This window comes from Pectinophora gossypiella, chromosome 8, assembly GCF_024362695.1.
Source record: "Pectinophora gossypiella chromosome 8, ilPecGoss1.1, whole genome shotgun sequence".
Classification (NCBI taxonomy): Eukaryota; Metazoa; Arthropoda; class Insecta; order Lepidoptera; family Gelechiidae; genus Pectinophora; species Pectinophora gossypiella.
The window spans coordinates 2,389,102-2,405,927 of NC_065411.1; the positions used below are offsets into that span (position 1 = coordinate 2,389,102).

The window sequence follows — 16,826 nt, forward strand, 5'->3', positions numbered from 1 at the left end:
ATCGGTGGAAGTCTATTTCTCCCCGGTATAAACGTCATTAAACGGGTTGTTCGTAGGTATATGAGAAGTCCCCATATAGTCCTCAAACAATTATTCCCCAACATACCATATAATACATTGTCACAAAACATGGCGTTTCTGTGGTGTATATTCCTAACATGCGCGCGTATCTATCCCACAACTTGCTCTGTGGCCAACCACAGATAAAAAGCAATTAATGCAAGGCGTCCAACCCGCGCAACGATTAGCTCCAACTACTGGTTATTTATTGCTACTGGTTACTATTGCAACCTATTCAATGCTATTGGTTCCTATTCACTGCTATTGGTTGCGGGCAGTTTTTGTTACGGACGATCTGTGCGTTTAAACGGTTCTGCATGGATCGGCTGATGGCATAGGAATGTTATAGTATTTGACTCATTTGAATAGGTTATGTAAATGTTTTTTTAAATAAAGATTGGTCTGTTGTATTACTTTATATAGCTTAAAGCTGTTATTGACTATGATCGCTCGCAGTATTGTTCCTTATTCCATTTTTTGCTGTTTATGTTTTGGACTTTTTGGCGGGAACGGGTGCGGGACGATTGCTTTCTTCATTGAATAATCTAAATAATTAGTATGAAGTGATGTTTTGTGGTTATTGATCGCATTAAGTTAGTCGGAAAACTTTCGCGATAGTGTTATTATATCGTAATATTCAGTGAATAAAGTGTAACAATCTAATATTGCTTCGTGTTAAGAAGCCGCTTCATAACTCGGAAGTATTTTAAATTCCATAATAGGGGGCTCGTCTATTGCCATTACCCGAGCACAATTCCTGGAAGCCACTTGATATCAATTGTATAGAAAGGTTTTTAATTGTAGGTACAATATTATGTCAAAAATTTTCATTGTTTTAAGTGCACTATCTGAACTAGAACACACTTAGAAATAACACTATAACTTTTTTATTCGCAATCAAGTGTAACGAACCACATTACACATCTTATGCAATCCACATAACTGCAATAGCCACTTTTCCATGCTTCTTGTGATACATCGCCTTCTAATTACATCTCTAGTAGATTATCCAAGGTTCTTCAATGGTTGTTACTTAGAACTTTGTGGTTTTAATTCAATTAATTTCCAGTGGTTTTTAGAATCGCCGTGAGAATTCTGCGGTTGTAAAATTATACCTTGACGAATTGTATGAGGTTTATGTTTTTGTTGGCGCTAACAGTCTTTTTATGTGGAAGACTGTGTGAGGAACAATTAATGATGATAGCGTTTGTAGAGGAAGAACAAACGTACAATTCTATTTTACAGTAACAACAGGGGGGTTAAAATGGCCACATCGAAGTAATTCATGCAAGAAAGCAATATTGCAAACAAATGTCAAATAGCAATATTGCTTTCTTAGATGAATTGCTTCGAAGTGGCCATTTTAACCCCCAGTACTTCGTCCTGAATTCAAATTCTGACAGGACGATAAATAAAAGTATTGATGAACATGGAAATTTGCATTTGGATCGTTTGAATTTGGAAATACGATGATCTTGAGACGTTTTGAAAATAGAACCCACGTTATAGACTCCCGTTTTCTCTGTCAGTCGAAGTGACGTCATAATAGCAATCACACATTCCTTTCTGAACAAATATTGTAAACATAACATAATCACACAACATCTCTTAGTTGTAATCAGAATAATTTACTCAACGTAATTATCATGAAGCTTGTTTAAAGTAAATGTAATATTTTTGAATCTACCTCATTTCGCAAGGTGTTATGGCTGAGAAGAAGAAATGTCGAGAAACAGCAACAGCAACACATCTTTTAAAACAATGTAGGTATATACTACAAGTTGTTTAATACTAGGCATTTTATCATATCATTAATCTTATAATAAGCTTTTTTACGTAAATTAAGCTTCACATGAGTTTTAAATTTCACTTCAGCCGTGTACGTAACTGTAAATTCGTAACTAGTTTCGAAGTAAACATAATTATTTCAAATTCAATACTTTATAACGTGACTGAGAAGAAAAGTAACATAAACTAAAACATTCATATTTTATTGTTTTGTCTTTAACCGTACGTAGAACGGAACTTACGAGCAAATCATCACTCTTTAGATACTTGAGGAGCTCGGTGGTGCAGCGGTAACCGCGCTCGGTGTACGATTGTTGAAGCTAAGCAACTTTCGCAAAGGCCGGTCATAGGATGGGTGACCACAAAAAAAAAGTTTTCATCTCGAGCTCCTCCGTGCTTCGGAAGGCACGTTAAGCCGTTGGTCCCGGCTGCATTAGCAGTCGTTATTAACCATCAATCCGCACTGGGCCCGCGTGATGGTTTAAGGCCCGATCTCCCTATCCATCCAGAGGGAAGGCCCGTGCCCCAGCAGTGGCGACGTTAATGGGCTGATGATGATGATGATGAGATACTTATCTACATCTATTTCACAATGAGTGTTATATAGGGTTTATAAATCATCGAAATAAGAAGATACCTACTCCAAAGCATGTTCATAACTTTTATCCCAGTAACAAAGCATCTTATTATTATTACCTAGTGATACGATTTGATTAGTTTATTGACACTAAAATGATTTATGGCGACACAACAGACGTGCTAATTAAGTTTATGCAGTTTTTAAAGCGAAAACAAAAGAAGTTGGCGAGTAAAAAGTGTAAAGTCACAGCGTATAGTCGTCACTTTGGCAGATTAATGTGAGAAAATAGTGCGTAATCTTCTATACATCGTTTGGAATGGAGATAAATGTTCCATGCTACCATATTCATTATGAAAACAGTTTGCGACTGTACTTCGGGGATACGCCTATAAGAATTATAATGTTTATAAGTATTAATAGAACTTCACGAGTTAATTCCACCCACTCCATTCCATCTACGGAATACAGACGTCGACAGGCATTTCATCCTTAAGAGTATGTTGTGGATATACCACCAATTCGCACTAAACGGTTTGCCTCTGCGAACTGAGCTATCACGGATTTGTGATAACCGCCGAATTATCTATTTAAGGCATTCATTAATAGTAAGGCTTTAAGTTATAGTTTTCTACTTATATATAAGTCTTTCAACATTTCTTATTAAAGTACAACAAATTAGAATCATTGCCAGAGGAGAGATAAACATCTCCTTTCTCTTTTGCGACCAAAACTATTATTACGAACCGTCTGTAATTATATACAGCGTTCTTGTTTCCCTCAAAAAATCTTTGTTATTATAGTTGGGAAGATAATAATCTATAGGCAAACCACAAAGGCGTTGTACAGTTTATTCGAAGTGCTAATTTTGGCACGTTTTGACTCGCAAAACATAGACAGAAGCGTAATTCATTATTTATTTATTTATTCATTATATCAGATAACAAAACCCATAAATATATTCCATAATACATATAATATAAACAACTGAACTCGATTTTATGAGTTTGAATTCATGTTTGGATCATAGATACTATTAGGGTGGTATTAATAAACTAATCTCAGCTTCAAGACTGCCCTCTAGATCCTGTCAATGTGACAGTTCTTATATAAAAACAGAGATTTGAGCATGATCTTGAGGACAGTCTCAGCTGAGATTCGTTTATTAATACCACCCTTAGATAGAAAAGAATCGATCGACCTAATATCGACTGATACATCACTATACTAATGGACGTTACAACACTAGCTTACGTATTTCGACAGATCGGATTCTTACCGCGCATTGAGACGATTGTAAAATGTTATTGAAATATAACCAATAATTATACACGTCGTTTTGTTTAATAATTATTATTATAGATAGATAGATAGATTAAAACAATGTATAAAGACAGATCTGTATGAATCTTTTTTTAGACCACGCATTCTTAAGGTGACTCCACACCGCGCGCGTCGGTCCGTTGCGTTCCGTTCCGTTCATTACCCTCAAAATATTACGCCCGACTTGTCATCTGCTTTCTCACTGACGAGTTAATTGTAAACGGTGCTTTATTGCCTCTCTTACTTAAGAAGTAAAACATTTCTTATAAAAATTGAATCATTTTATTGCGTAAGCAAAATATAATAAATCATCTACCTACTTTTAATTTAAGTATTTTATGTAATTATAATGTGAAGTTATTTTACGTAATAACATGTTTTTTTTTAATTTGTATTAATAATGTTTTTTTTTTTCGCAAAACCAATTAATCCTAATAGGAAGTCTGGTAGTTCCGTATCTTGTTTAATTCCTTTTCAACAGACTTCATTAATAGTAATTTAAAAAAGCACTTAGGTAAGTAACTTAGCTACTGCACTCTTGTCACCATATTCTTAGCCCTATTAGGATAATTCAACGAATTTATTTAAATTCTTTTTTCGAACATTTATAGGTAAAATATTGACAGTTTATGTCATATTTTCTTCCTTCAATCTTTTATACTAAGCTAATCAACAGCAGAGTTTGTAGTATTTTTTATTCTATGGTCAGAGGTAAATCTAAAAGGAAAGTAAAAAAAAAACTGCGTTATTCCAAATACAATAGCATTCTTACTTGATCCAGTTTTATCAATTTCAATTCAGACTAGCACTTTCTTAATTAATATCTTAAGAATTCATCACACAGCTTCAGAGAAAGCCTCCATCTATGGCCCACATAGCTCTGAGCTTCGTGTGTTGCTTAAAAACGTGAATGATTATGGGAAGACGTCATTGTGGGCTTCTAACTGCCTATTCATGATATACACAGAGCGTGAAAGCAACTGCTATCAGTATCAGAGGTAGCTTTATCAAGCAGTATAAATGTTGCATGTCTAGCCTTTTATTAAAAGGCAATTACGTAACTGTCAAAATGTATCCAACAAGGTCAATAATGCAGGTCCGTCCGTTTGACTTTAATTACGACACTTTACGATAACTTAGCAGCCGGCGCGAGAGACACACTACTATTGTAATGCCCTAATACTATGTTGGCAAAGTGTGCCAACATAATAATGTATTAGTGCAATATCATAGTAGGACATCATGGTGGCGCTACCAACAACGAAAACCAACAGAAGTAGCTTTTATACAACTGCACACATTTTCTTGTGAACGCGACCGTGTAGGCGCCACCATAAATATCCTAGCGAGATAGAGCTCTTGCAATACCGTGATAGTCTGTATACTTACTTAAATATTTGTACACAATACCAGTTTCGCCTCTAATAGCGGCCAAGCGTAATTTAGTTCCATGATCTGTGGAGTTAATCTCTGTTTCACTTTTACGATGCGACGCACCAGGGGTGCGTTACGTCAATAAATTGGTGTGTGTGGTACTTCCTTTACATTTGCATGTGTTATGTCTTGTATAGCTTGTATTTAATGTACTTATGCGTTTTAATTTGACCATTATGATTTAAGCGAAATGGTCACTAATGGAAAGAATGCTGTAAAGAAAATATAATGTAGAATCGTATTTAAATTCGAAATAATATATTTTTTTCATTCCCTGTTTGGAGTAGAGAGGAATATTGGGTGTTCTATGATGCTTATCGGGTGAGAGCCTCCTCTTAATTTTTTGTTCGACCAAGTAGTTAGATGTATATGCGGTAAATCTACGAACAATAAGTCAAAATGAACCCACGACCTTACAGTGAAACTCGAGTGTTCTTCCACCTGAGCTGTCTTGAAACTTTTGTATCTTCCTACTTAAAATACATTCATAATTCCGTCATATAACTGCCTTAACTTACATAAATATCAGTCAAGGCATCTAATCTGATAAATCGAAACCTCTTCCACATAGACATAAGCAATGGCTGTAAAAAACCTATTAAAGCCTATATCCCACCGCTGGCACAATTTATCTTCATCCAGTCTCATTTGAGAGAATCTGCAATGTTTGCTTTCTCTACTCTATGGCGTTACTGTCATAGCTCTATTGTTAGCTGATGACTGATGATCGCGCGAAGTTGGCGTGATGAGGTGTGGTCCTACTGCTAGCCGAGATGATGATTCGATATTCAAATTCATTTCAAATTAATACTGTAATGTTTTGCATAATAAAAAGAAAAACAAATATCTAAGAATCCACCGCAGGATTCGTTATAAATGTAATTATAAACAGTCAATGAAATTCACGCGAACTTCGTCAAAGAACAAACATTTTTTTGTTTTCTTTTTTTTGACGAGACATATTGTAGATTTGCCGCAGATGGCATTAACTACTTAGCCGGATAAAGAACAAACCTTATCAGCGATAAGTATCGTCAACATTATTCCAAAATTAAAACACATAATACCGGGAACTTACCGCGTTAATCAGGGATATTATTATGAGACTGCCAATATATTAACACTGTTGCAAGGAGTCGTCCCGTGATCATGACACTTGCAACTGTGTTGAAATATTGGGTGTCTCATATCTCTGATTAACGCGGTAAGAACCTGGTTTTAATTACTCCAAAAGTCCACACATTTCTAAATTTTCTTTTAAATTGATGATGAAGAGAATAGTGTCAGTATTGAATCAAATAGAATTCCATGGTCTCTGCTTACTCCGGGGGGGAAAACATGCGTGGTTTTACGTATGATGTGTGATTTTTTTCTTAAGTTTCCTTTATCGATATCGATGTCATTTTAAAAGGTTTATTAATAGTTTCTTATTAGTAATTTGCAGTCGAAATAATTTCGTAGTTTTTACAATACACATAACAAAATTCTCAAAAATGATCTTAATAGCTGAACGGCAACTTTCTGAAAAATCCAATCATTGCTTACCTCTACCATTGGTGCATCACCTTACTCTGATTTCAACAGAGATGTTGATCGTTATTAAGATAAACCACAATAAAAATCTGCACTAACGAAGAAAATTTTATAAGCTAGCTTATTTAACTAATCTTGAGAAAGGTAGATGTCTAATTGATTCAATCTTATGTTTTCTAATTGTAAAGTTACGCTTACATTCTTACTCAACATGATTATTTTCTACTAGTTTATAATATCCGTTTTATCAAAGAATGAATCATAATACTAGAATATAATAATTATTGATTTCTTTATTTAATGGATCACTTACAGCTATGCACATTGTAATATTTAGTTAAGACATAATTGAACAAAGTACTAATACTAATATGTACCTAAGCCGATTACAATAAAATAATATAAAAAATCGTCATATAGTAAATTGCTTTTTAGCAATAAGACTGCCGGAAAAAATAGTGAACACAACATTCATCATAAAGAACAACATATATAATCTGTTAAGACTAACTTCTCAGCAGCTAAAATGTGATATCATAATAATTATATTATTATAATTATTGCACAAGGTGGTACAAAAACAAATAATAACCATAATAATTGGTAATAATTGGTTGGTATAATATTCGCAAGATAAACTAAGTACCCACACCTCTCCGAGCTTTCTGTTAGACCAACGTGATACGAGATAACACAAACGACTACAGTGAGAGTCAGTTAAGAATTTCGGACGTGAGTTAATGTATGATACTGAATCTGTATCGTTAAATGTAGCTTCTTCTTCGACAGGATAAGCAGCGCCCGCCGATCTACAACCCGGAAGACTACGCGACGTCCCTCAAGAAATGGGGCAAGAAGACTGGAGCCAGCAGCCTGTACGAGCTGGACCCTGGACAGGACCCCACCAAGGCTCGGACCTTGCCCACACAGGGGAGCAAGGATTTCAGGTATTCACATAAATACTTAGGAGCCGTGGTAGCCCAGTTGGTAGAACGCTTGCCCTCACTTTGAGGTCGCAGGTTCGAATCCAGCACAGGCCTAAACCAATGATTGCCGAATTTGTTTTCGAATCTATGTTTGGATCATGACTGATTATCACGTCCTCAAGGCGAAGGAAAACATCGCGAGGAAACCCACATTCCCGAGAAATGCATTTTCGGAGGTATGTGATTTAACCCGTATTGGGCTGGTTAAATTAATACGAAACTTTATGAGCGGAGCAAACGTCAAATAGTCCATCCGTGCCGCTAGACAAAGTATTATTTTTTTAGGAAAATAAGGATTGATTTGAAATTATTATTACCACATATCGAGAAATAGAAAAAGTAGTAATAAGTTAAAAAAGTAAGCCAAGCCAAGCCAAACAAGGACGTATATTGACCAAATTGAAGATGTCCTTAGAAAAGGTTTAGTACGATCTACTCTGAACCGATGTGCGTGTATGAAACGATTTATGAATGTGGAGGAAGCAAGAGAAGTGTGTCAGGATCGAAGCAAATGGAATTCCGTAGCTTCTGCTTAACCCGGTGCGAAATAGGCGTAATTTTATGTATTAATGTAATTATTTATTCATGCTAATGAAATTAATGACTTTTGTTTTAGAAATCCATGTTTGAGTGTGGGTGAAGAGATGAGTTTACGGCAGTTCGGGACTCCCAGTGAGCTGCTCACGAAGCTAAGAGCTGATCTCCGACTCTCATTCCCAAGGTATACAACATTTAATTATTTCTAAAAGTTTCAGTACAATGTGCTTCTTGATGTCTAGTAGCTATACATAGGTACCTACATCACACCCCGGACACTTCATACAAACAACCTCGTTTTACACAGACACTACAGCATTGACATTAGCGTACGCGCGCAACTGTGTGTGTGACGTCTAACACTATTATTATAACTCCCGGCAAACTTCTTGAGCATCGAGTGTCGTAGTGGGGGAAAAAAATGAACTTTTGATTATTTTCTTAACTTCATTTAAAAAAACCAATTATTATATTATTTAATTATGTAAATAAAACTAAACTTGTATTATTATAGTTTATTAAAACTTATATTATATTTAATAAAAACTAATTGTCAGGTAAGTATGATATTCCTTCCATGAGGTTGAAACTAGCAATACCAGAGCTAGTGCTAGGTTTTGGATCTGTAGACATAGACCTCGTGCTAGTAACTAATTCTTAAGCTTAAACAAATGAGCAATAATAAACAAAACTAACAAAAGAGCAATAACAAAAACGTGACAGTTTCACTGCACGCAAGTGTATTTGGGAGTCAAAGGGACGAAGACAAGAGTGCGCGGGGGAAGTATCGACTGATCTACCAATAGCCGGTCGATGCGGGACTCACCCGCCCCCGCGCCTCGTACCGCACCACCAAAGAGCTCTAAAATTCGGTTGTGCGCAGTCAAGGTCGATGCTAAGAAGTTTGCCGGGACCCTTTATACGATTCATGTCTAAACTACGTTCGAGGGGGTACGAGGGGGTTAGGTTACCTAGCTGAGATGCTAGTGGGGGAGCGGAGAGTTGCCGTTCTATACGTAGTATTATTCATTATTCTATGGCTATATACAACTCGTTCAGCTTATCTTCCCGGGCATTTCGTGACTAACAGAGGGATTGTGTCTGAAAAAATCCTTGGGTGTCGGGACGATGAAATTGATTTTATGAAATGAAACAGCAGCGTCTTGTCTTGTGTTGTATTGAGAGAAGGGAAGAGCGAAAGCTCCGCGAATGAATGTAATCACAAAAGTGTTTCCATATTTAAAATAAAAATCTTAAATATATTTATATGTTTTCAACAGTGTCCTTTCTAACATATCCTATCATTATTAACCTCGTTTACTTCGATTCCAATACATCTAAGTTTATTTTAAGTTATACCTGTCATTTTCGTATCCGCCGAAACGGAAAGAAGTGAAGTGTATTTATTTTTATATGCACAAGTATTCCCATGCTGCACTATCCCGCTATATGACCTAATATTCAATATCTCCTATACTTAAAGGTTGCCTGGAAGAGATTGCTACTTAGCAATAAGGCCGCCTATTGTACTAATTCTATTTCTCTTTTGTTTTGTATTTTGTTTTTTCCTGTTTGTGCAATAAAGTATTTGTTATGTTATGTTATGTTAAAGGGACGGTTATCTACAGGCTTAAAATTTATGGATAACTCGTCAATTTCAAGCAGAAGTGTAAAAAACCCGACTGAATTAAGTTGACAGCACACGTCAAACGGATTGCATGTGAGCGAGATGCCTATTTTATTCGCCGGGGTTATACGTTCATTTTAAAATTAACAGTTGTCAATCATCCGTTCCTTTCCTCTTCGGTGGATACGCGGAGGTCCGTGTTGCTCTATGGGTAGAGAAGAAAATGACGGGTATAAATTAGAATAAAATTAGGAGGTGTCTGCAAGAACTGACGCCACTCATTAGACATTGACGTTGTCGTACACGCGCATTTGTATGTGTGACGTCTGGAGCCCATAAGATTAAGACTAAAGTATGACCGAGGGGGTGAGGTAAACCTAGCGCAGCCGCTGGTGGGGAGCGGAGAGTTGCCGTTCTATACCTACGTATTATTCCTTATTCTACGTCGTGAGTCTAATAATTATCTATCTGGTTTTTTTTTTGTTTAGTATTGTGTGGTCGCAGTAAGTCGTTTTAGTGCAAAGATTATAACATGCAACTATGTAGGTAGGTATTTTCTTAATTAGTCTAGACTGATCTCTTTAAATAGTCTAGCCTGTGCATTAATGTTTTAATTAGGATAATTTAAGATAATACATGGCTTATTGATATAAAGGTAAGAGAATACGTTGAAGATCGAGTGTATAAAGTAATTAAAAGGTACATAAAATGAGAAGTATAGTAATTAAGTTGCAGTGTAATTTACCAGAAATGTAAAGTTATAAAACTGTACTTAGTCTTCCAGCATCGACCTGTATTATTTAACCAATCAAAAACATAAATGTGAAATGACAACCAAGTTCAATATTGTTATAAGTTTATTATTGTTATGTTAAATGCCTTGGTTGTCGACTTCAACAACAAAAGAAGTGAGATCTAAATGGGTGCCAAGTTCAATGGTCAGTCCTGAAATTTATTTATAAGTAACAGTATAACATATCATATCTTCTTATAACATAAGATAATGTATTGTAGCCTAACCTTTTTCAGGGTGTTGGGATACTCTCTATATACGTTTCGGCTACAATAGATGGCGTCTGTGTAGCCACACAATTCGGTGATAGAAATTATTATTTTTGTCATAGATTTTTTATTTCCGCGCACCCGCTGCCGAACATTTACAGTAGGTATGTAAGAAGAGGCTTACTGCTCATACAAACAACGGTAACATTAACTTAAAAAAAAAACACTTAACCACATAAAGAGAGAAGAAAGAATATAATTGCGCGGTGATACTTTGTCCCCCTCCCCCCACTTGTAATTACATCTCACTTACCACGTCGGGTGCGCAGGAGTCGCTGAGTTCTTGACGTGCTTTCGTATACGGTCGTAAAAACCTGGAGAGATAAAAAAAAACTATGTTGGGAGCGAATAAAAAACAGAATGCGTTCAGCTGTTTATCTTCCCGGGAATGCCGTTAACTAACAGAGAGGCAATGTCCTTTTTAAAATGGTGGATCATTATTATGGGCAATGGTCTAATCATCTGTTGCCATACTGTTTATCGCAGATCCTACGATATACTTACTTGAGTACTTTTCATACAAAGTTTTTTTCACTCCCCACTCCAGCATAGAAACATACTTAAGTATGTACAAAACGGGAATTTTTCCCGTTCTAAAAACTCTGTAATAGAAAAGACACTGGCTGCTTTTCTTTTTCAAATTGTTCTTTCTTGTACTCTGGTCTTATCTGCCTAATGGTTAGGTAATAAAACACTTTTTACATAAGATATGTTTTGTGCCTTTTTACTGCCGGGAACTTTCCGAAATTCCCGGGAACGACACATCACAGGGCAGGATCGTTATAAGTGGAATTTCGCAGTCTCTGCTTACCCCTATGGTCAATAGACGTGATCGTGTACTTTTGTATGTATTAAATGTTCATTACAATTGTTGTTTTAGTAAGTTAAAAGAATATAAAAGCTACGGCACCTTACAACGTGCCTGACTTACACTTGGCATTTTGTACGTCAAATTACATGACAATTCCTGTGAACTCCCGGTAATTTGTGACCGCAATTTTTCTTTATGCTGTCAAATTATACGGTCTACTACTTATTTTTGCTAGTCGGGAACCATTCTTATGTAATTATTTTTATAATTTCATGCTTTCAACGTGAAGAAAAAGATCGGATGAGTCTGCCTGGATGGCTGTTGTCATAATTAAAAGTAAAAGAATTATGAATCTTAGCGCGGAACTTTTTAAATGTTTTGCAGAGAAAATAAAGTATTGTGTGCCAAAACGAGATTGACAGAACACATTATAATGTTTTTTTTTTTAGTTTGTATGTTGTTTCATCAGTTGTTTTATTAAACTCGTACATAATCATCATCAATTTAAGAGCCACGCTCTTGTCGGTGTAGCATTTTCCATTCCAGTCTATCAAAGGCCAATTCCTTGACTTCCCTATAAGACACGACGTTAAACTCATACATATTATATGCATAAATTCACAACTGTAATCGTTAATGGGGTTGGGAGAACTACAAGTAATCAGATGACAACTCACAGTTTGCTTTGGTTGCGAAGTCCTAAGATAAATATGGTGATCCCTATGGTGTAAGTGCCCGGGAAGACATGTAGCTGAACATATTCTACGTTTTATTCTGTCTCAGTCCAGCATAGAAGATATAGATTTGCCTACATACATAATTATTATGTATGCATATGCTCTGGCTACCCATGCGAAGCCGGCACGGGTCGCTAGTAATCTATAATTATGGATAGACTTTAAATAAAGTAATTATTTAAAATACTTTATTTTTTCCAGTTTCGTCCAAGAGTTCGCGTGTGAGCCGCTAGATGGCGTTACGTTGTTGCTGGAACTCCTGCGCAACGTGCAACTCAGCCAATCAGGAGACGGCGCGAGAGGACCGCCGGCTGTCAGACGAAGACCTTTGCTTGATGAACTAGCTTGCTTGTGAGTATTTTTGTTTATTACAATGCTGTGGTCAAATTAACCTTTTTTGAATTGTAACAGTACAAATACATAACATAAGTTCACGACTATATCTCAATTTGGGTGACTACCCAATTATTGTAACCAGGAATGGATGTACCTAACGGGGAATGTAACCTGGAAACCTGACAGAGGGCAGCAGTAACTATCAGTACTACTTAGAGGAGGAAGATGAGGGTCCTAGTACGGCTTTGAAATAGACTACAATGAGCGCCATCCCATTTGCGTGACACAGAGTACTGCGAGGCGGAAGGCTAGAGGGAAACCACTGCCCTATGTTTCCTTAAAAAAGTATCATGAAGAATGCTACACCTACAATAGCGTGGTAGGTACATCCGTCGTAAGATGAACTAACTACCCACACCTCCCCGAGCTTTGGGCTAAACACACGTGATAATAGGTGGTGTTTTTCACTCTGTTTGTATGTGTATATTACTTATTATCATTATTTTCAAGTTTATTATTCTTTGGAATGAACAAAATCAGAAATCAGAATCATTTATTCAATGTAAATATCATGGATAAACTTGTTGAAGGTCAATATAACATTTTTGAATTTACGTCATTTCGGAAGGTGTTATGGCTGAGGAGAAGAAATGACAAGAAACTGCAACAGCAACACATCTTTTAAAAAGCCATGAGGGTATACATAACATAAACTGCCTATATACGTCCCACTGCTGGGCACACGCCTCCCCTCAATCAACCGGAGGGGGTAAACATTACAATGTATTTAATAACTAGAGGAACACATTCATTACCAGACATTTTTATCATTGAGGTAGTCATTAATCTTATAATAACCTTTTTTAAGCTTCACAACATAATAACGTTTTTACTTTTCATATTCTTTCCTACGTGTTTATTCTAGATTGTCTAAAAGCATTTCTTTTTGTTGATTTCAGGCAGTGCCTATGGAGCTGCTGCAGCCGCTACCCCGACTGCGTGAGGAGGCTGGTCGCCGGGTCCAACGGTGTCTACACCCTCACCGTCTGTATTATGTCCACCGTCAACAAGTCTAGAGTCCTGGCGTTACAGGTTAGTTCCTGATCCAAGCTAATCGAACATCTTTTTAATGACTCGAACGATTAGAGAACCTGTCTAATGTATGAACTGTAAACTAAGTATATCAGCTTAACATAACATAAGAAATACTTTATTGCACACTTAGGAAATACAAAACAAAAGAGAGAGAGAGAGAAAGAGTCCAATAGGCGGCCTTATTGCTAAGTAGCAATCTATTCCAAACTTTGAGTATAGGAGATATTTAATATTGATTCCTATAGCTGCTTCAACTTTAAATCCACAAATCTCAGAAAGTATTATTTACGATATATCATGTATCTATCCAAAAAATGCTTGACTCTCACTGTAAAGTCGCAGGTTCGAATCCATCACCGGAATAAACCTATGATTTTCGAAATCGTTTTTCGAATTCATGTTTGGATCATAAATGCTAACGCTAGGGAGATAATGATAATATCTATTGGAAGACCAAACACACTGTTGAGTATAGAATCCTAAGCTGAGTAGAATTTAATCACTTTCCATCTTATTTCCAGTTGCTAACAAAAGCGTGCTATCCTCCGGCGAATGGTCACAGCATGGTTTCCGAAGCTCTTTCCACTCTACGCCTGCGCTATGGGGAGCCAGTTCGCTTCAGGTATGCATACTATCATTTTTTTAACTAGACTTGCCTCTGGTGGCATTTCCTACTTGATCAGATATATTTTAAATATAGAGATCTTCTCTATAGAGAATGCACTTTTAAATGTTGCAAATATCAGTCTCAAAACCCCTTTATTGATCAATGTACTTATGTATATTTTCACAAAGTAGTCATACAAAACTTGTGTATTTTTTCAATACGAACGCTCACTCTGTCTTCCAGTAAAGGTCTTTCACCTATTTTCTTCGCTGACGACAAACTTATATCTTCCATTCCAGGTTTCTAGTGGGCATGCTCCAAAGCGGCGGTGGCAACGGTGAGCTGCAGTCAGCGGGTCTGGCCTTCATCAACGCATTGCTAGCCAGCGCCCCCGGACCCCAACGCAAGCTGTACTTGCAAGCAGAACTCGAACAGGCGGGTTTCGACATCGTCACACTCAAAAAGGTAACTGGTATAAACTAACCGTCAAATTCTACATCTGACAAATATAATCCATTCGATTGTCATTGACTTACATAAACTGCCTATATACGTCCCACTGCTGGGCACAGGCCTCCCCTCAATCAATCGGAGGGGGTATGGAGCATACTCCACCACGCTGCTCCAGTGCGGGTTGGTCGAGGTGTTTTTACGGCTAATAGCCGGGACCAACGGCTTAACGTGCCCTCCGAAGCACGGATCGTCCTACTTTTTCGGACGATCAGGGGATTCTGCAAAAAATTGTTTGGCTAAAACAACAGAACTATGACAAGGTTGGAAATTTGTTTGTGACAGTAAAATAAGAATGGTCTGATGATTGTTTGTGATGAACCAAGGAGGTCCCTGTTGCTCTATGCTCTATGTTGGTGATGCTTGCTTATTGTTTTCCTGGTCCATATACTGCGCTTTATACTCACTCTGTTTGTTACGCATTGTATTTATATTGTACACAAGGAAGGGACTAGTATCTGAGATACAGGCTCGGCCTAGTTCAGATACTAGTGAACACTAGACTAAGTTTATAATGCGTTACTTATACTAAGAAATTATGTCTGAACCCTGTTTTAAGTAAATAAAGTTATTATTATTAAAAAAAAAAAAGTCTTTACCAAACAAAGGACAGTCTCACAAAGTGATTTCGACAATGTCCCTATCGGGAATCGAACCCGGACCTCCAGATCGTGAGCCTAACGCTCTAACCACTAGACCACGGAGGCTGTTATTGTGTCATTGAGTGTCATTGACTTATTAATCAATAATCATTTTATATACAACGACAGACAAGATGGATTGTCAAGAGTACTCTAAACCTGCGAACATGCATGAAGGTGGTGTGTCAGGATCGTAGTACCTAAGTGGAATTCTGTGGTCTCTGCCATCCCAACGGGAAATAAGCGTGACATCATGAAATGAAATTCCATAGTCTCTACTTACCCCGGTGGGAAATAGGCGTGAGTTTATGAATGGATCATCAAAGAACACTGAAAAATAAAACTCTACTTTACTTAGTTCAAAATGTTGCATAAAAAATGAATGATGTTGGATGTCGTTAAGAAATTATTGTTAATTTTGGCCAAAATGTTTCTACCGTTCTAAAGTAAATCAACGTTAACATTACGCAACTTTCTTTTAACATGTTCATTTTATTTTAGATGATGTCGAAACTGCCGCAAACGAACGAGCATGTCGTGAAGGAAATAGAGAACTATGAGAAGCAATTGATTGATATCGACACACTCAGCGAGAAAGCTCACGAAGCACAGAAGGAGAAGGACGATTTGCGACACAAACTCGATCTTTTGGAGAAAAGAGTCAAGGTATGAAGAATTTTAGTAACTTTGTGCTTGTTAACTTTGTAATAGAATGCAAAACCTGATATTTTGCATTTTTGATTTTATTGCTCGTGACACAAAACTAATATCAATATATTACTTTTTTATAATACAATGGGTATTTGTAATTTCATCATTTGTAAAAAAACCCACTGGAAACAGATTACACTCACCGAATCGTGTGAAATCAATCATCATTTCGTATTTAAGCTCAAATGTAATTTTATTAACATTTTTTTCCTATGTTCAAGATCTTGCAAGAGGAGAAGGGAATACTGCTGTCTCTGGAGAAATGCCTGAAAGAGAAGTGTTGCGAGCTACAAGAGGAGGTATCATCGTTGAGGTCTGAACATGGAAACTCCAACCGAAAGAAATCCTTTTGCATGAAGAAAAAAAACTCTGTACACAAAAGTAGAGGTAATTATCATCACACTCATTTCTACAATCTTAAGATTGTAGACATTCTTCCCAGTTTGTAATT

The 16,826-nt window shown here is 36.8% G+C and overlaps 1 protein-coding gene across 2 annotated transcripts in view; it reads left to right on the top strand.

Moving 5' to 3' along the window:
- LOC126368856 (uncharacterized) overlaps positions 1-16,826 on the top strand; it is a 198,147-nt gene that overhangs the window by 178,733 nt on the left and 2,588 nt on the right. For both annotated transcript variants that reach the window (XM_050013037.1, XM_050013036.1), the window contains 8 exons: positions 7,505-7,662; positions 8,318-8,422; positions 12,677-12,826; positions 13,771-13,903; positions 14,428-14,528; positions 14,813-14,978; positions 16,166-16,330; positions 16,597-16,762. In XM_050013037.1, coding sequence (XP_049868994.1) covers positions 7,505-7,662; positions 8,318-8,422; positions 12,677-12,826; positions 13,771-13,903; positions 14,428-14,528; positions 14,813-14,978; positions 16,166-16,330; positions 16,597-16,762 — 1,144 coding nt within the window. The remainder of the gene's footprint in view (positions 1-7,504; positions 7,663-8,317; positions 8,423-12,676; positions 12,827-13,770; positions 13,904-14,427; positions 14,529-14,812; positions 14,979-16,165; positions 16,331-16,596; positions 16,763-16,826) is intronic.